This window comes from Schistocerca gregaria, chromosome 1 (assembly GCF_023897955.1).
Source record: "Schistocerca gregaria isolate iqSchGreg1 chromosome 1, iqSchGreg1.2, whole genome shotgun sequence".
In the NCBI taxonomy this organism is placed as follows: domain Eukaryota; kingdom Metazoa; phylum Arthropoda; class Insecta; order Orthoptera; family Acrididae; genus Schistocerca; species Schistocerca gregaria.
Genome location: NC_064920.1, coordinates 206,511,363 through 206,532,195, shown reverse-complemented (window position 1 = coordinate 206,532,195; position 20,833 = coordinate 206,511,363). Strand labels below are relative to the sequence as shown.

The following is a 20,833-nucleotide window of genomic DNA, read 5'->3' as shown; positions in this document are numbered from 1 at the left end:
ATGGGACTTTCACTCTTAAATAAAATGGTTTATTTGTCCATAATAACTTAACAGTCGTGGACATAGTCTGTTTACAAACACAGAACATTTTAAAATTTTTTAGGAATAAACATAAATTATGCACAACAATGTTACAAATCCTTGATGGAGGACAAACATCTATCAATCAACAGTTGCTTTAATTTTGTCTTAAATATGTTTCCATTTAACAATTTTATATTATTTGGCATTCCGTTATAAAAATGTCCTCCAGCAGAAGATGAACTATGATCTGTTGCTGTTTTATTACTAAATTTTATGTGGTAATCCTCTCTTTTTCTTGTATAGATTACACTGTGCTCCATACTTTCTTTTACAAACAGTATTGTTCTGAGAACAAACAATGAATACACTGTTAGTATGTTATACTTAATGACATATTCTCTACATGACTGATGTTTACTAATATCAGCTATTATCCCAATTGCTCTTTTCTGGGCTCTAAAACCCCTATCCATTTATATCACTGGTGCCCCACCCCAAATCTCTATACCATACTGCAGGTGGGAGTGTATAATTCCAAAATAGATTTGTCATAAAACAGGTTGTGCTATAATGTTAGAAAGGCATTTTAGTAGGTAGATGTTACAGGAGATTTTTTTACATGTAGCTGATGTGCTCCTTCCATGTAAGATGTTCGTCTACTATAATACCCAGGAATTTATGTTTATCAGTCATTTCAACTGAAAGCTCTGGTTCTGTATCCACTTGTCTTGATTTATAATTTAGCAGAAACTCCATCAGAATTATCTTGTCCTCAATTAGTGCCAATTTGTTTTTGATGAGATAGCCTGTGATGAGGCTAATGTTCTTTGGATTATTTTGTCCTACTAGCTGTTTTGTAGAGCCCCAACTCATGAAGGAGGTATCATCAGCATAATTTACTAGGTTTGAATTTTGTGGAATTTTTATGTCATTGATGTATACAATAAACAAAAAAGGCCTGATAATGCTTCCCTGAGGGACTCCAAAGTTAAGAATTTTATAAGATGATTTTACTGTTTATGTATGTCTCCCAGTTGTATGCTACAGCTTTACACATTGTCTCCAGTCAGCAAGGTAGGATCTTAACAAATCTAAAGCTACTCCTCTGACCCCATAAGTTTCTAATTTATGTAGATGAACAGCCTTGGATAGGTCTAAAAAGGTGCCAATAACTTTGTTTCCATCATCAAGTTTATTCAAACCACTTGCAAAAATGTAGCTACACCTGTTATTGTAGACCAACCCTTCCTGAAATCATGCTGACATTTTAATAGATTGTACTTACAGGAAAATGATTCAAATTGATCAAGAAGTAGCCTTTCCAATAGCATACTAAGTACTGATGTCAATGAGGTAGGCCTATAATTTTGTATTTCTGTAGTTATTCCATTTTTATGCACTGGTCTTATTTCAGTGACTTTTAACAGGTCAGGGAAAGACCCCTGACTCAAAGAGCTGTTTATTAAATGTTTTAGTGGCTTTATTAATTCATTACTGCATTTTTTCAGAAATTTTGCTGAGATGTTATCCCAGCCACTGGATGTATCTGCTTTTAAGTTGGAAATGCTTTTCAGGATTTCCAATTCTGTAGCACACAGGAAGAATGGATTACTTACATTACTGGAATTAAGTACCTGTGGTTGGTCAATCACATCCTCCCTACTCATCTTACTAAACTGGTCTATGAATCTGTCACATACTTCCTTTGGGTCACTGAGCAATTTTTCATTGCCACTTATTATTATTATGTTATTGCCCACTGCATTGTAACTCCCTCCTCTTTCCGTATTTACTATACTCCACACTGTTTTGGTAACATTACTAGATTGCCCCATCTGTTCAGCATATATCTGTGCTTTCAAAGTCTTACGTGCTTCCCTATATGTTTTTCTACAGGCTTTGTATTTAAATTGGAAGTACTGCAGCTTGCTGTCTCTAAAATGACTATACAGAGTGAAGCAAAATTGGTGCACTCGGGCTTCACAGCGCGACTCCTCACATGCCAGTGATAAAAAAAAGTGTCTGTCACAAAATTTTGTCCTGCGAGTACATCTCACATAAAAATGACATTAAAGAGTGGAAATTTGGCAATACTGTAACCAAATGTATGGTAACTACCTGTGCCAGCAGATCTTAGTAATGCTCTACAGGTGGTGCAGTGGATGGAGTTTTGAGTTAGCGCACAGAGGTCGAAGGTTTGATCCTGGGTTGGGGTGCACTGTTTTTTATTTGCTAATTGCATTCTGACATTTCATACTGTAATATACACCATTTCTTAGGTCACATGTATCCTAAATTTATAACATTTTGTAACACTGAACATAACAAATACGTGGTTGGACAAATAAGAAATAAACAGTTGAAACAAATGGCCTGTCTTAGGACAGAATAACTACAAAAGCAATGTCAATTTCGAGATTCTAAAGATGATAGCACAGTACAATAACGAAAAATCTACTTGTTATTTATACTAAATGTAATATGAGAACTTAGATGTCACATATTAGCAACCAGTGACAATAATAATGTCCCTACTAATGACTGCATGACCTTCACAACAGAATACATTGTCCTCAGATGAACAGATGGTCAAACCAACCTCCCTGCATGTCCAAACATTGTGCAACCTGCTCTGGACACTTCACAGCAAAGCTGTGTCCACAGTAACAAGAGCAGCATGAACATGCACTACCAATTCTTCCACATTTGTCAGCTGAGTAGATACACGTGCTCCTTCAAGTGTCCCTACAGGAAGATATCTAGGAGATTTAGGTCAGGTGAACACAGTGGCCATACAACTGGACATGCACGTCTGAGCCATTTCCCTAGATATGTTCTGTCCAAATACAGTCACACATTAATTCCAGAGTGTGGAGATTCACCATCATGTTGGAACCATATCCTCTGCTGAACATATAGTGAAATGTCTTCCAGCACATCAGGCAGCTGGTTTGAGAATAGTGCATGATATATTCATGCAATCAACCAGACAGGCAACATTTAGGGGCCCAAACACCTATTGCCCTATATTACAGCCAAAGCGAAATTTATATTCACAATTGCAGGTGACGTGTAGGTTAACCTCACACCAACGGTGGGTATTGTGCATATTGAAGGCACCCTCACAAGTGAATGCTGCTTCATCTGACCATATTATTGTGTTCACAAAGTCATTGTTGGCTTCCTATTGTTGTTGGAATGATTCACAGAACTGCATCCACTGAAGGCAGTCAGCAGGATACAAGCTTAATAATAGTGATGCAGGGTAATGACCGTGCATTGCAAGACACGCGGCTGTCTTGCTACGCTACATGTACTTCACTGATGTTCTTGGTGTATGACCTCCAGAATAGCTTCCTCAGTAGCTGGAGTATGGCAAGTCTGTGGATGACATCTGTCTTATGGTGGTGGAAGGAGAGAACCTGACTCCTGAAGGCGCATTTCCAGAAGACGAAACACATTTTCTTCTGGATGGCATCAATGAAGAATCTAGCAGCATATTCACAAGTGGTAACACCAGCCTGGTTATCAGATGCACCAAGGACCAGAAGCATATCCACATATTCATCGTTTGTGTATGTGATATGTGTGCCACATTGGTTTCGAGGTTTACAATGAGAAAATGAGATACGTGTACGCATATACATTGGAGTCTGTCACAGGCGCATTACTCCGCTTGCAACTAATCTCTATCTGGCAGTCAGTGCATACAGTATAAACACACTGTCATTCCTGCGCACTGTTCCACCTAATGAGCATTACTCTTCTGAGAGATATTGTTCTGCATGATTCATTCCTACACCGCTAATTGTGAAATGTTCGATTTCGAATTACACTGTATCCCTAACAGTAATAGACATGATGTTCCCACAATTCCAATGATAGAATAATAATAATAATAATAACAATAATAATAATGCACTCAGACAGCTACTAAACAGCATGCAGTTACCCGACTGTGTTGAAAGGCATAATTAGTGGGACCATGGTGATAACACAAACAAATAGTAACCAAGTTTGGCCATTATTTGCAAAGCACATGGCTAGTCCTACTGGTAACATAAGGCCCAAATGAAATGTAATGGACCTGAACGAGACAAGAATAATAGTTGGTACTAACCTATGGGAACATTGGAGGTGGGTACAAAGAAAACAGGTTTCGCATCTAGTAGATGAATTGGTCCGAATAAATTCATGCCCATGACATGGAAAGGGCTTCTTTCAAAGATGACCAGTCTTCCATTTCTAAAATTGTAGTAAGTAAGTGCAAATGTTTTCTAGAGTATCCACTGCAAACACTGTTGGTGATCGACCTCCTGTGTGCTAATCCAAAACTCTATCCACTGCACCATCTGTATAGCATGAATAACATTTGCTGGCAGAGGTAGCTACCATACATTTGGTTACAGTGTTGCCAGTTTGCCACTCCTCAACGTCCTTTTTCTGCCAGTTGTACTCGCCAGACGAAATTTTGTGACAGACATTTTTTATCGCTGGCATGTGATGAGTCATGCAGCGAAGCCTGAGTGCACGAATTTCACTTCACTCTGTATAAATCCTTCATATCATCCTCTAATTTCATCATGTTAGGGGGAAATTTAAGATTGCTGGAACTGTAATTTCTCTTTAGTATTCTGAACACTGGGCACACTTTATTAAGACAATTGGTTGATGCTGTATAAAATTTGTCCCACTTTTCATTAATATCTTCTATTTCATATAGGCCTACCAGATGCCAGTTTACCAGTTTATGTGTGCCAGGGTTTCCTTTAATGTGTGATAGTCAAGCTGTCTTTTATAGGTAGAGGTCCCCATCAGATACTATTGTCTGTATGAAGCTCTAGGACTAATGCACTATGATCTAAAATGTGCTTCTCGACAGTTCTAACTACAAAGTCTTCCTTTCTTGAGTCTGTAATAACATGGTCAATACATGTCTGAGAGTCACATGCATTTCTCACTGGTATTGAATGCACGTGTTTGTAAGTATATGACTGTAAAATATCAATATATCTAAGATAATTTCTACTAGTCATTAAGGAGTCTACGTTCACATCCCCTACTATTACAGTCTGTTTTTATGGGGTGAGAATTAGTAAAACAAGTTCCTCTAAATGACAGAAAAATTCTTCCATGTTACTGTTAGGGGATCTGTACAGGCTAGCTATTATTAAACTGCTATTTCTAAGCTTTATTCTTATTTCAGCTATTTCAAGAATCATCTCACATGCAGGTTTATCTACCCAATCAATTTTTTCACACTGGACATTATTTTTGACATAAATACCAACACCCCCACCTTTTTGTTGTTTCCTGCAGTATACACTGGCAGTTTTATAAATCACTTGAATTAATGCTACATATTTCTTCAGTTTTGCACCCTAGTTCATTCACGAGATAAATATGAGGGCTACTAACACTCTAAAAAAGTTTCTGTAGGACTGCTTTCAATTGCGAACGAACTGTTTTTATGTACGAGGTAGAATCCAAAATTTCCGGATTGGTGCTGCCATATGGAAAGGAGGAGTAGTAGATTTTTGCACCACTACATGGCAAGAGCTGCATATCTGATGAATGGCATTCAGCTGGGAGGACATGTTGCACGTCCATAGTGATTTCTGTAATACTCTCTGTTTGGTGTGTGGTGATTTTACGATGGATCCATGAACAGAACAGCGCATGTGTATTAAATTCTGTGCAAATCTTGAGAAAAGTGCTATGGAGAACCTTGCAATAATTCAACAAGTGTTTTGGGGACAGAGCATGGGCCGTACATGTGTGTTTGAGTGGCATGCTCAGTTCAGGGCTGGCTGTACAGACGTTGAAGGTGATGCTCACACTGGAAGGCCCATTAGTGATACAACGCCAGACACTGATGCCGAATTTCAACAATTTGTGTGTGTGGATCGATGTCGAACCATTCAAGACCTTACGAATGAAGTGGGTATTGGTTATGGGACATGTCAATGAATGTTGACTGATGAATTGGGTGTGCATCATGTCGCCGCAAAATTTGTGCCAAGGATCTTGACTGCCTATGGGAAGGCACAGCATGTTGAAATGTGCATGGACCTTCGTCAGACCACATCTGATGATCCAACCTTCTTGTCACAGGTTATCACTGGTGAAAAGAGCTGGATTTACAGTTATGACCCAGAGACAAAGTAACAGTCATCCCAGTGGAAGAGCCTGGGCTCCCCAAAACCCAAAAAAGTGAGACAGGTGAAGAGCAAAGTGAAGAACATGATCATCATTTTCTTTGATACCAAGGGAATTGTGCTCAAAGAATTCATCTCACCCAATCAAACAGTGAATTCTGCGTACTATGGTCACATTTTGTGACAGCTCTGTGAAAATGTGTAGCAACGACGGCCTGAACTTTGGGATCAAGGGAACTGGCTGCTACATCATGACAATGTGCACTGTCACACATTCTTGTTCACCAGGACCTTTTCGGCAAAAAGCAACATGGTGGTTGTACCCCACCTACTGTACTTGCCAGATTTGGCACCTTGCGAATTGTCACTATTCCCAAAACTGAAACTAGAATTGAAAGGCAGTCAGTTCAACACTATAGAGAGGATTCAACTAGCATTGCTGGCATTGATAAATGCCCTCAGAGAATATGACTTTCAGTAAACATTTGACCAGTGGTAGAAGCTCTGGGACTGGTGTGTACTTGCGGATGGGAACTAATTCGAGGGTGATGGTGACCATTAGTCCAAAGGTAAGGTTTTCAACAGATGGCAGCACCAGTTCTGAAAATTTTGTATAGCACCTCATATGAGGCTTTCCTATTTGATCCTTTCTCTTATGATTTGATTTAATTTTTCACACAAATAACATTTACCTACATAGTTCAAATGAAATCCGGTGTTAGTGTGTTGACCTCCATCCAACTTTCCTATATCTAGAACTGAACAATTTCCATAGTTTGAACATAGTGCCTTAATTCTAATAATTGTTTTTCTTATTTACTTCTTTACACATGAGTTTTTGATCAGGTCATACCGATGCAGGACAGTAGTGACTACCATGTTTTTCTGCTTATTTTCTTCAGGTAAATTTTTCAGCGCTTCAATGCAGTCACCAGCTTCATTGCTTCCCACATTATTTGCACCACTTATACAAACAATGAAATCATTGCTTCACAGCATTTTACATTTCAAGTTGGCACCTTGTACGATGTTTTTAGTTTTCGTGCCGGGTTTCACAACACTGCTCACCTGAAGATGACTGATGAGTTATTTAGGATTTCAGCAAGATTTCTTCCATGGCTATCTGAGAGTAAAATCATGTTGCACTTTGGTGTATGTTTTGTACAAGAATTACAATATTCGTTGAAGGAGTTACTATCCATATTACCGTGATTGTATTCGCACTGTGAACTATGCCTGTTGTCCTTATTACAGTAGTTTTCAGAGGTTCATTCCTTTTTTTTTTTACTGAGGATCTGGTCTTGTATCTTACTTTCATACTTTTCACTGTGTTTCTTTCAAAAACACATTTACTACATTCATTATCAGATTCTGCACATTTGCTGCAATCACTATAAAGTATCAGGGCAGGAGGGGCTTATTAATGGTACAAGTAGTAGAGCAGCTGGTTTGAAAACAGCCACTGCTCCTCCTATTACACTACTCAGATGATACCATTGCCTAATACTTCACACTGAGTATGTAATACAACTTCAGTGATTTCAGACACTGTTGATTTCTGCTGGCTACATGCTACAAACTGTTGCACCTGTTTATAAGACTCAATTCTGAACCCAGTATGGAGATCTTCTATGGTCTATATGGAAACTACTTTTGCTTCTAGTACTGTGGTTAAAAATTTTCCAGTTCATCCCATAATTACTTAGATTAGATTAGATTAGCTTTATTTTCATTCCAATTGATCTGTAGTGAGGAGGTCCTTTAGGATGTAGAACATGTCAGAAAAACAATAATACATGACAAATATTTACTAATATGGTCTTCTTCTATCTTTTATTAAAAAAATCTCAAGTACCATTAAAGAGTACATGTATTGTCTGTGGAAAATCATCTGTAAGATGTTCAATTATCACATTAACGCCAAAATAATATTCTTACTACATGAATCTGTAAATAAACATATTCTTGACTTTAACTGCAGTGTTGCAGGAGTTTATATCACACAACAGTACTGAGTATGAGTATGTAAAGTATGATAGCAGACTTGCTAACAACATGAGAGAATTTTCTAAGAACTTTTCTTCAACTTATCTATGATCCAATAAATCTCTATAGCACCTTAGACATAGTGCTTTAACCCCTCATTCTTCATCTGTGCCTCATTTCTACTCATACTGTCTAAAATAATGCCATTACAGCTATGCAAGGAGAAGAACAGTTGGAATGCTCAACAAGGCAGTGTGATCAAGAAATAAGGACAGAATTACAAACATACTGTAGAAAACTGAACTAAAAAAGCACAATATAAAAGATCTTATACTTGGGTGCAGAATAAATAATTAAATCTTGTAGATAATATGGTTCATACTTCTATTTATAAATATGTGTAAGCATATCAGACTTGGAATTAAGACCATAGCAAAACATTGCAACACCATCAATAATAATACAAAACAAAAAAATAAGATTTTTCCTACAAATAGAGAAACTTGACAAAATGGATTTCATAATTACTTTATGAAGCAGTACTTATAAACTTTAACTGCAGAAAGATATTGCCCTTGCCAACAAGTCCCTAAATTGAGAATATTTACTGTACATCTGATTATAGTCTATGCCTGCAACTGCATGTTGAACTGTGGTCTGTTGTACATACATCTTGTAGAGGTTTCCTTAGGCCTAGGGGGTTTTACACTCATAATGTCCTTGTTCCTTGTGGATTTTGTCACTTTGTCTGTTGTTCAAGGATTGTAATTTCCTTTTGTCACTTCGTCTGTTGTTCAAGGATTGTAATTTCCTGTTGGGGGCATGACAAGTAATAATATTATCTGTAAATTTCCCTCGATTTTGCAGGACATTTTTTTTTTTACAGTTAATCAGAGTTCTCATATACAGGGTGTTACAAAAAAGGTACTGCCAATCTTCCAGGAAACATTCCTCACACACAAATAAAGAAAAGATGTTATGTGGACATGTGTCCGGAAATGCGTAATTTCCATGTTAGAGCTCATTTTAGTATCGTCAGTATGTACTGTACCTCCTCGATTCACCACCAGTTGGCCCAATTGAAGGAAGGTAATGTTGACTTCGGTGCTTGTGTTGACACGCGACTCATTGCTCTACAGTACTAGCATCAAACACATCAGTACGTAGCATCAACAGGTTAGTGTTCATCACGAATGTGCTTTTGCAGTCAGTGCAATGTTTACAAATGTGTAGTTGGCAGATGCCCATTTGATGTATGGATTAGCATGGGGCAATAGCTGTGGCGCTGTATGTTTGGACTGAGACAGATTTCCAGAACGAAGGTGTCCCGACAGGAAGACGTTCCAAGAAATTGATCAGCATCTTAGGGAGCACGGAACATTCCAGCCTATGACTCATGACTGGGGAAGACCTAGAATGACGAGGACACCTGCAATGGATGAGGCAATTCTTCGTGCAGTTGACGATAACCCTAATGTCAGCGTCAGAGAAATTGCTGCTGAACAAGGTAACGTTGACCACGTCACTGTATGGAGAGTGCTACGGGAGAATCAGTTGTTTCCATACCATGTACAGCGTGTGCAGGCACTATCAGCAGCTGATTGGCCTCCACAAGTACACTTCTGCGAATGGTTCATCCAACAATGTGTCAATCCTCATTTCAGTGCAAATGTTCTCTTTATGGATGGGGCTTCATTCCAACGTGATCAAATAGTAAATTTTCACAATCAACATGTGTGGGCTGACGAGAATCTGCATGCAATTGTGCAATCACGTCATCGACACAGTTTTTCTGTCAACGTTTGTGCAGGCATCATTGGTGATGTCTTGATTGGACCCATGTTCTTCCACCTATGCTCAATGGAGCATGATTTCATACGGGATACTCTACCTGTGCTGCTAGAACATGTGCCTTTACAAGTACGACACAACATGTGGTTCATGCACGATGGAGCTCCTGCACATTTCAGTCGAAGTGTTCGTACGCTTCTCAACAACAGATTCGGTGACTGATGGATTGGTAGAGGTGGACCAATTCCATGGCTTCCACGCTCTCCTGTCTCCAACCCTCTTGACTTTCATTTATGGGGACATTTGAAAGCTCTTGTATATGCAACCCCGGTACCAAATGTAGAGACTGTTCTTGCCCGTATTGTGGACGGCTGTGATACAATACGCCATTCCCCAGGGTGTACCTTTTTGTAACACCCTGTATACCTTAAATGAAGAGTACTAGCTAACCAGGCTCTCATTGGTGCATCCGAAAATTCAGCAACTCATCTCACAGTTGTGGCTCTATAACCTTCCTAAGTACAAATACAGCAGCCAAATGATATTTAATTATTAGTTGAGCCTAATCGATTAGACTTCACCAGCAGCTTCTTTGGACATATGTACATCTACATATATACTCTGTGAATGACTGTGAAGTGCATCACAGAGGGTACTAGGGTACTTTGTGTGGTACCATGTGTTAGGGTTTCTTCCAATGAATGTAGCACATGAATAATGAATGACCACTTACATGCCTTTGTACATGCTTTAATGTGTGTAGTCTTATCTTCATGGTTCCTAAAGGTATCATACATAGATAAATGAAGAATATTTCTACATTCTTCACCTAATAATGGCTTTTGAAACTTTGTAAGTAGACTTTCAGGGGATAATTGGTGTCTATCTTCAACTGCCTGCCTATTCAGCTTTTATAATGTTTCTGTGATTCAAACAAACCTGTGACCATCTTTGCTGCCCTCGAAACAGGAGAATTTCCTTGGCTGTTCTGTAGTGTTCCCTGATCAAGTTACCCAGATTCGCCTCCCTGCTGAATATACCATTTTCGCAGCGGAGCTCCACGCGATTCTGAAGGCACTGGAGCAGATGAATCGTGTTCGGGGCGATCGATTTCTTCTCTGCTCCGATTCTCTTAGTGCCTTACAATCACTGCAGAACCTGTACCCGACTGAGTAGATGGTCCAGATGATACATGAACAGCTGTACTTGCTCCAACGGCAGGGTACAGAAGTATCCTTCTGCTGGGTGCCTGGTCATGTCGGCATATGGGGCAATGAACAGGCCGATCGGGCTGCCAAGGAGGCCTGCAGAGAGCAGGATGTGGTCCAGTGTCCTATTCCCTTGCAGGCAGTCAATGCTGCACTCCACAGGAAGTGCATGGAGTTGTGGGAGGATGAATGGCTGGCGGTGACGGCCAATAAACTGTAGTTGATAAAGTCAATCACTCGGCCATGGCATTCCTCTTGCCGGTTGGTCAGGCGGGAGGAGGTGGCCCTCATACGTCTCCGGATCAGGCACTGTCCTCTCACACATAGCTTTTTATTACGGCGGGAGGATCCTCCGTTTTGTGATGCTTGTGGTGTGCACATCTCTGTCCGGCACATTTTAACAGACTGCATTTTATATCGTGATGCACGGGCAGAAGCACAAGTTGATGGGGATCTGCCTTCTGTTTTAGCTAATGATGAGACGTGTGTGTCTAGGATTTTTAAGTTTTGTGATGTGTCTGGACACTGGCCTAAACCTTTAGGCTGGAGGTTTTAGTGTATTGCAGAGTGGCTGACTCCTCCCCTTTTTTCCTTGTGGTCAGCCAGCCACTTCCATCTGCTACATTGTTTCAGCTCCCTCTATCATTTTCTTCCTGTGTTGTCGATGTTTTACTGCTAACGCTCTGCTTCACCCCATTCTTTGGTGTGGGTGAGCACATGTTTTTCAATGATTGTTACCCATGTTTTCTGTTCCGTTTTATATTCCTGTTCTTGGATTTTCTTGACACCTGTCTCACTATGTTACTGAACGGATGCTGAAGACCTTGCTGTTGCGTGCCCAAAACCCCTCTACTACTACTACTTCTTTGTATATGTCCAATACTCCCTATTAGGCGTGTTTCGTATGAATCCCACACACTTGAGCAATATTCTAAGATGGCATGTACATAATATTTGTAAGCAGTGTCATTTGTAGACTGCCTTCATTTTCTCAGTGTCCTTCCAATATCCCATAGGTCATCACCGGCCTTACCTATGACTGCAACTATTACGCATCACTCAAAGTGCACATTAATGAACGGCTCTACAGGAAATGATGAAAGAATTGATGATTGTAGTAACAGATAGACTGACAACATTGCAGAAGATCACTCATCATTTGGACACTGCATAACAAAATATAAGATGTTGTATAGTTCAGAACCATCTTCTTCTGCCCCCCACGTGTCACACACCACAAGCCATACAGATTAGCACAATAACAATAATAGTAATATTAGGTGGTTGGTACATTTAATATAGATATATACACACCTTTAAGGGTTAATGTCAAGGCACTTAAATATCAGCATGCAGGTCCGTCAAGAAATCAAATGCAATTCACACCAGAAATTATATTCTGGAATAGGGAACATTTATGTGCAATGAAATTGGAGCACTCTAATATTTACCATAATTGTGTGTTGGTAAATGATTTGTAAGCTTGCTGGCAGATTATAAGCATTTGTCATTAACAGAACCTACCAGAGTTGTATAATGTTCTGACAATATCATTAAAATAATAAGGCCTGATTATTCTACCACTGAAAATCCATGTTCATACACTCACACAAGGAGAGCATAACTTTGTCTCCATCACCAGCTGGGGATTTGTAGAAACCCAGTAGACACAATTGTGTCTATTCACTCTGCTATTCAAATTAAAAGTGCTTCATTGCTCCAGAGAAATCTTTTATAAAACATGTGATCACCTTCTTTTTGGAGTGTGTACAAGTCATATCAACCTTGAAGTTAGGAAAGCCTAAATGGTCTCAGTTTCCACATTTTCTGGATTCTTTGTAGGCTTGTTCTTCCTATCCCATACTCATCAGACACTTTTCTTTGAGATTTAGTTGGTGATTGCACAAAACATTGCACAACAAAATAGAGATTCTCTTCTGTGTTAACAGACTTTGAACTACTTGAATGAGGAAGCTATACTACTGACCAATTATCTTCAAATCTTAAATTTAATTTGCAAATACCTGTTGAGATGGAATTGGATGCATAGAAAATATTCCATGAACAAATCAGAAACATTAACTGTCTTATGGGTACAGCACACTAGTGAAGTTCACAAGTGAGTGCCACTATGCTATGCAATACAATGCCTAAGGGTTGCTATCGACAACAGACTTATGGCACACCCCATACATGTGTTACATGCTGGTACATAACTTTATGAAAATGGAGAATTTCACACAGCTCTTCAGCTGTTCAATAAGCTTCCTTCAAGTGTAAAGTCTGTCGTAGGTGTTATGCAATTTTATAAAGCCATGAAGTCTTATTTGCTATGTCACTGGTTTCACTCTATAAAAGGATGCCTGTATCAGTAAAAGTGATGGTTCTGATTAAGTAAACACATGAACTACTGAGTAAAACAAATCTTATATAAATCTATTGCGGTGTGTTGTAAACCATAATCTACCCAATGTGAATATTAATATAATTTTCGACATCTGTAAACATTGTGTAATATAGGCCAAATAAATAAATAAAGATGTTGAGACTTAATCATGATGAGCTTCTTCTTTCATTCAGAATCAAGTGAAAAGTAGGAGGAGTGGTATGCAGGAGAGTTTACAAAGATGAATTATGACTCAGTCAATAAAATTCTTCTGGACCTGTGACTGCATTGTCAATGTGTAAAACTTCCAATATTTTGCCCACTATTGCAAGTGGCTGAAATTTTGGAAATTTTACACATTGACAATGTGGTCACACACCCAAAAGAAATTTAGTGGCTGTGATAACGGCTCCAGAAGTTTACACTTACAGGAATTATGAGTGCTTAGTGATTCTTAAAAATAACCACTTTATAGAGGTGTCTGGCAAGATTTTATTGATTGTTTAAGTTAAATAATGCCACTGCCACAAAACTGCACAGTCATAATTTTAATAACTCCATTTCAATTATTTGTATATTTATAATATAAAAAATTATAACTGTACTACTTCTAAATGAAAACTGTTAACTTCAAATTCTAGGTTCATTTATGTCGAGACAGCTTTCCTGTGGAAATGGTGGTTAGATCATAGTGAGGCTAAGCGACAGCTAATGATAGACTTCATTAACTCAGGACAGCTGGAAATTATTGGCGGTGCCTGGAGTATGAATGATGAGGCAGCTACACATTATCAGTCAACTATTGATCAATTTACATGGGGTCTCAGGTATTTTAAATAGACTAATACTTATTTTTCACATTAGTTTTTTATTTCCATTTGTTTTGTTACTGCATTCAGCTATTGTCTGTCATATTGTGAATTTTTTGATGTAATTACATGACATAACCTCTACTGCTCAAACATGTTTAAAGCAAAATTATTTCCATTCAATAGCCTTTGTGAAAGTATTTGATCACATAAGCAGAAATAAACTTTGGACAGTGAAGGGAAATAATGGCTACCTCAGAAAGTTAACAAACGCCATGCAACACACAAATAAAAATTTGAAAAAAAAAGCAGATTCTGGTAAAACAAAGTCTGATAAAATTTTAAACAATAAAAGGCTGTGGAAAAGGTATCCAATGGCACTTACATTCTTTATTAAATATCTATATGACTAAAATTATCCACAATGGGATTCAATGCATTCATGAATGTATGAAAACATCAAAAGACGGTATTTTAAATATTGTCTCCATGCTCATTGTCAAAGAGGTGGTGTATAAGAAACCTCTGTGCTTGGTTTGCTAGACAAACATTAATCTTATTAATAAATTTTATTGCAAAATGAAAAGATGCAATACTTAACTTTCCAATTAGACAGATCTGTCGCAAGCAAAAGGCGACATACAAAATAATCAGGCTTCTTCAGTATAAACAGTTCCAAGTCTGTGTTACATTGAGTGTGCAAGTGATGTGAATAGAGTTAATGTTGCTATACAAGTCACTAGTCTTGAAGCTGCTACTGAACTGGGCCATCACCAGTTGTTGTCCTCTTCACTAAGGGGCACTGCTGTTGCATTTCCATCCTCGAGAGGGTTGGTCAGCGTGTGATTAGCTGACGTCTTTTCACAGCCATCCCTTCTCTATCATTCGAGCTTGGCTTTATGATGTAACCTTAAATATTTTACTGTATTCACAAAATGTCTTAATACAGCAACATACAGAAAGTTACTTATGCATGCAATTTACTGTTTGACACATATATGTAAGCAAAATGATGCTGAATACTCTAAAACTCAGGCTGGACTAAAGATCCAGTTTGTACAATACTGATTGCAGACAATATGATTAGGAAAGTGATCAATCTTTAACTATTTGGGCTGACAAAGTGGCACAAAATATAATAAAGAAAAATATGTACAAATTATTTTACTTGTGAGTGCATGTGGCACAATGAAAACATGTTAAAAAATAAAATTGAAGAAGAAACAAGGCAAAATTTTTATATAAGTGTTGCTCCTCCAGAACTACTTATTGGAAATGAATGCTGGGTACCTAAAAAAGAAAAATTAGAAAAAAGTTCCTAAGAAGAACTTATGAGAAGCCAAATAGTAAATCAAGCAGTTGAGTGTCAACTTGAAGTAGAATAAAATAAATGTAGAATGAGTAAGTACTGAAACACAAGATAAAGACACATGCAGAAGATGAATAACATTTAACTCTTCAAATGTATAACAATTGTTGTGTACATAAAAAGCATCTCAAATAAAAAAAACTTAATATTGGATTACAAATGTCTATGATGTGCTGTGTTTGTGGGTGGGTACAACTTCAACATTGTTGTGTTCACCTAGGTGACATAAAGGTAGCAGGAAGCGAACCCACTGCTACAGCATTCTGTGGCCATAGCACAGTGCCCATGATGACATAAGCGTATCACTGAGCAACTGATCTGAAACAGAATAACTGTGAAAACACATGAGTAATAAGATCAATCATTTATTAAAATTATGTACACCAAAATATACTTAGTTTTTGCTTGCAGAAATGCATGGTACTGATGTAAAATTCTGAACCTAATTCAACCTAACACAGCAGATGATTGCCAACTAATCTTACTGAGGTTCAGTGTAGGCAACAGTTTACAGAACTGAAATTCAATGTCGCAGTAGATAAACATTTTGATTATCCCTGTGACTTATGTTTGATACTTGGTGTAAACTGTCTAACAGCTGGAACTGTTCACCACTGTAGGCATATGTAGAACTGCTGTACTAAAGCTGCAGGAGCTGATGAGAATTGGCAGAGTGTCATCATGTGGTCAGTTAAATCATGTGCTTAATGTATGAATGTCACTCTCTGAACTGCTAGTGGATACATCAGATAGTTCTAAGTTTCAGTGTTCTTGTGGTAGTAGACATAACTATTGGCACATGAATAGTATATTCGAGTGTCTTGTGTGGAAGCACAAGGTAATTCCTGGTATGAGAGTCACCAAGGAAGCAATTGACCATACTATATACTATATGTGAGATGCCATGCTGTTACTGCCTATTGTGAGGCATTCTGAGGATAATGCTGTGAACCACTGTTGGTGGATATACAACAGATGTTAAATACATTCTTTGAACACATAAGCTTTGAACATAACATCTTATGCAAGTTCCTTGGGACTTAATATAAACACTAGGAAACACAAAAAGTGAAACTTTCTGTCAGATTAAAACTGTGTACTAGACCAGTACCATATTTTTCACAAGCCATGCTCTTATTGGCTGAGCTATCAAGGTAAAGCTTATTCCTGAGCCCATGGTTAAGCAATTTCTCTGCAACACCATTCTTCCCAGGAATGACAGTCCAGCAAGATATGGAGGCAGGTGAGTGCCTGTAAAATGTAGTGCTGGTAGAATTGAAGCAGTCAGTGTTGATAATTAGTCGTGCCTGGATAGATCAGTCCCCAAGAAAATTGCCCATGAAAGGCTGAGATTAAAGTGTGAGTCCCAGTATGGTGCACAGTTTTAATGTATCAGGAAGCTCCAAAAGATCGGAGTGCAAGATTAATTCTGGGAATGCAAACAGTGATTTGTAATTTACAAAAAAATATAAAGATTGTAGTCCATGCAACCCTCCAAGACATACTGAGAAACTTACATGCAGTTTTCTTTTCAATATATGTTCCAATATTTGAATCAACCTATCAACCACAATATGGATGATAAAGCACAACACTTTCAGGATAAGTTACAACTCTGAGCTGATTGATAATGTCCTAGACAAAAGATAAGACATGGAATAATACATTTTCAATATTCTTGCAAACCAATAAGTTGTGAGAAACAATGGAGCACAATCCCACATGTTACTAAATATGAGAGACTTGAAATAAATTGAAAGACCTAAAATACAGACCTCAATTTTATAACAGTGGTAAGGATAGGATATTATTTAATCAAAAAGACACAATCAGACATTATCACAATGTGGCGTTTATAGCATAACTTAAAAGTAGCATGGAACATTTTATGTATGTCAGTTAAGTTGCGTTGTGGTGGAAAATTTTGCTTCACACTGGACCAGTTTCTTAGTCCACAACTGAAAGATGTAGTAACCAAATATGTTTGGACAAAATTATGTAGTTGAGTAGCTTAGTAAAATGGATTAGTGAAGATGACACAGTAAAATTAGTGGTAAAAAACTGTCCAGATACAACCAACCCTGTTCACTTACTAAGTGGCGTCCCTGTTCACTTACTAAGTGGCGTACCATTGGACAGATCTACATACATGTTTAACAGAGTTCATCAGTGGCTCTTTTTTAATCTGCTCTCTTGTCAGTCACACCTGATTCCTGTCAGTTAACAACATGTGCTGTGAAGATGATGATATAATGATGCAAGATATTAGTATTTAAGTATGGCAGCAGTGCTTGTGGAATGGTAAATGTCACCAGTGCTCTCAACTTCTTCAGTTCAATCATGTTTCTCAGAGTACTTAAATTTCATTCAGTGTCAAAGATGCACAACAGTGTTGCCAGTTTTGTTTTCAGCTATTTATCTATCACATTACTATCAAAATTCTGAATTCTAACCCATATTTTTTCAAACACAGAACTTAAAATGACACTTCATGTCTCTATTTGTAATTATAGTGCATGTTTATCATCTTTCATTATCGATGTGCCCTGATTGGTAGTATACTTACACATAACAAATGATGAGGTCCCAAGTAGAGAAAATGACACTTTATTAAGGCAGCATATAAGAACAAGAGTCAACATAATGCGGACTCTGACTGATACAAGTACAACTTCACAGGATCTTCCTGATATAGGCTGTATATTGTGAAGACAAGAGCCTGTTGTGATCTGTGTCATGACAATGTTGTGACATAGATTGTGATGACAGTCTGTTGTGGTGTAAGTGATGATGGTAACTGCTAGGATGGGTCCACATAGAAGAACACAATTTCCAGGGCCACTACAGTCTGGGAAGATCAGCATCAGAGGGGCAAAGACTACGAGGGAGATGGCTGACAGATCCGTGTGGATCCAGTTGTATATCTTCCATCAATGGCCAGTGAGATGGTGACTCCAGGGAAGGCCAGTGTTAGAAATGTGAAGACTCCAAAACTGATAGCTGCAAGATTGGCCACATGAGCTCTGACTGATGGGCCACCAGGCACACCTGGTGCAAGTCTGGAGCACAAGCATAAGCATAAGTTTGTGTGTTGCCTTCTTGTGGTTGAGCAGCAGATAGAAGAGTATCCACATTGTGTCTTGTGCACAAGTGATGCACGGATGTAATCTAGTGCCGCAACTGCAGCACTGCTGTCACCAGTGTATGAGCTGCTTATGGCAAGGTTGGCAGCTCTGCTCGTGCCTGCTGGAGAGTAGCTTGCCAACAGATATGCTTGTATTTGATGGCTATACTGTTAATAAACCTGTGGTGCACTTACAGTTTCAGCACGTACTGTCTCTGGTGGAGGAGTGCCTGGAGCAAGACTACCCACTGATTGCAGGTGTTGTGCCAGAGTCAGAATTGTACAAGGCCAGGTACATAGCATCCATTCCCACCAAAAGAAAGATGGCAAATTCATCTTGAGATTGGCCACAGATCCCACATCCCTTCCCTCATGGAGGGAGATGGTGGTGCCAACTATGAAAGGCGGTGCCAAAGAGCATCCACAGGGTAGCAGCACCTCTCCCTGGACAATGTAAGACATCCAAGGGTGTGGAGAGCTCATAACAGCTACGATCATGTCCATGGAATTCAGGACCCCAAGTTACAACAAAGGCTACTGTAGAGTGTAGACAATCTGGATGTGACTGGAAAGGAAACTAGAGAGAAGACAGAAATAAGAATAGTACTGTAGGATTGTGGTGACATTGAAGAGGGCACAAAGTATTGCACCGCCTCATCAGGGAAGCAGGTCACAGTGGCATCTTCTCGGCAAAGGCATGAAGTGGCAGAGCCAGTGTCAGGCTCAGATGGTGGAAGGTGGTGTCTTGGCAGAAGGTGTGCTTTAATGACTGCACTGGGAATGCAAATTGTATGCTTGCTGCCATTTGATTTGTTATGCACCCTCATAAGGGCTGCATATTCTAGGCAAAGGCATGAAGTAGTGGAAGCGGTATCAAGTGCAGCTGCAAGGTGGGAGTTGCCAGGTGCCAGATGGTTTCTGGTGATGTGTCAAGAAGGCTGGCTGTGGCTTCATATTCTTTATAAATGCATGAGCATGGGGGCAGTGTCAGACATGGCTGATGGGAAATAAATGAGAAACTCATTGCCAACTGATGTGGCACAATACGCAGATACCTCAGGTGCATCTTCATGGTGAAGGACCAGGGTAGCAGAAGCAGCATTGGGCTTGCACCCAGAGGAGAGCAGCAGACAAGGTTTGCTGCAATGTGAATGGAGCTGTATCCTTGTCACCAGCTGATGTGTCTTTGTCTGTGCTAACCTCATGAGGAAGACTGGCCATGGCTGCATCTTCTTGGTGAAGCAACAGAGGAGCAGGGTAGCACGGGGCACAACTGGGGGCAGGACAGCAGTCTGGCAGTACAACAGCAGCACATGACTCCTCTTGCTGCAGTACATCACAGACTGATGTGCCCCAAGTGGCAAGCAGCACACAATACATGATGAATTCACAAGTAGCATGTAAATGACACTTCATTAACACAGCACATAAATAACAAGAATGAACACAATATAGATTCTGATCAATATGACTGAAAATGATCCTCCTGATCCAGGATTTGTGTGTCAATGCCAGGAGTCTGTCGTGACCATGTCACAACATAGGTTCTGATAATAGTCTGTCATGACAGTAACTGCTAGATGCAGTGTTATGAACAAGAATATAGTTTCAGGGACAGTGAATGTGGGGAAGGCCAGCATCAGAGAAGGTGAAGCTTCAAGTGTGATGGCTGGCAGATCAGTGCAGATTTCATTGTGTGCATTCTATGTATGGCTGCTAAGATGCTGAGTTTGGGGACAATCAGTGACAGACAGGCAAAGGCTCCAAAGGAATGGCTGGTGTCAGCTCTGTTAGGCTTGACTAGCATAAGCCTGGAGCATGAGCATAAGTGTGAGTTTGTGTGATACCTGCTTATGAGCAATGCCTTAAATGGGCAGCAGGTGGAAAAGTATCCACGAGGTGCTTGTTGCACATATGACCCACGTACGAAATCTAGTGGAGTGACAGCAGAGCCACTGTCGCTGATGCACGCACTGCC

The 20,833-nt window shown here is 39.2% G+C and overlaps 1 protein-coding gene across 1 annotated transcript in view; it reads left to right on the top strand.

Moving 5' to 3' along the window:
* LOC126336948 (lysosomal alpha-mannosidase-like) overlaps positions 1 to 20,833 on the top strand; it is a 78,588-nt gene that overhangs the window by 5,313 nt on the left and 52,442 nt on the right. Inside the window, exon 4 of the mRNA XM_050001152.1 lies at positions 14,195 to 14,380. Coding sequence (XP_049857109.1) covers positions 14,195 to 14,380 — 186 coding nt within the window. The remainder of the gene's footprint in view (positions 1 to 14,194; positions 14,381 to 20,833) is intronic.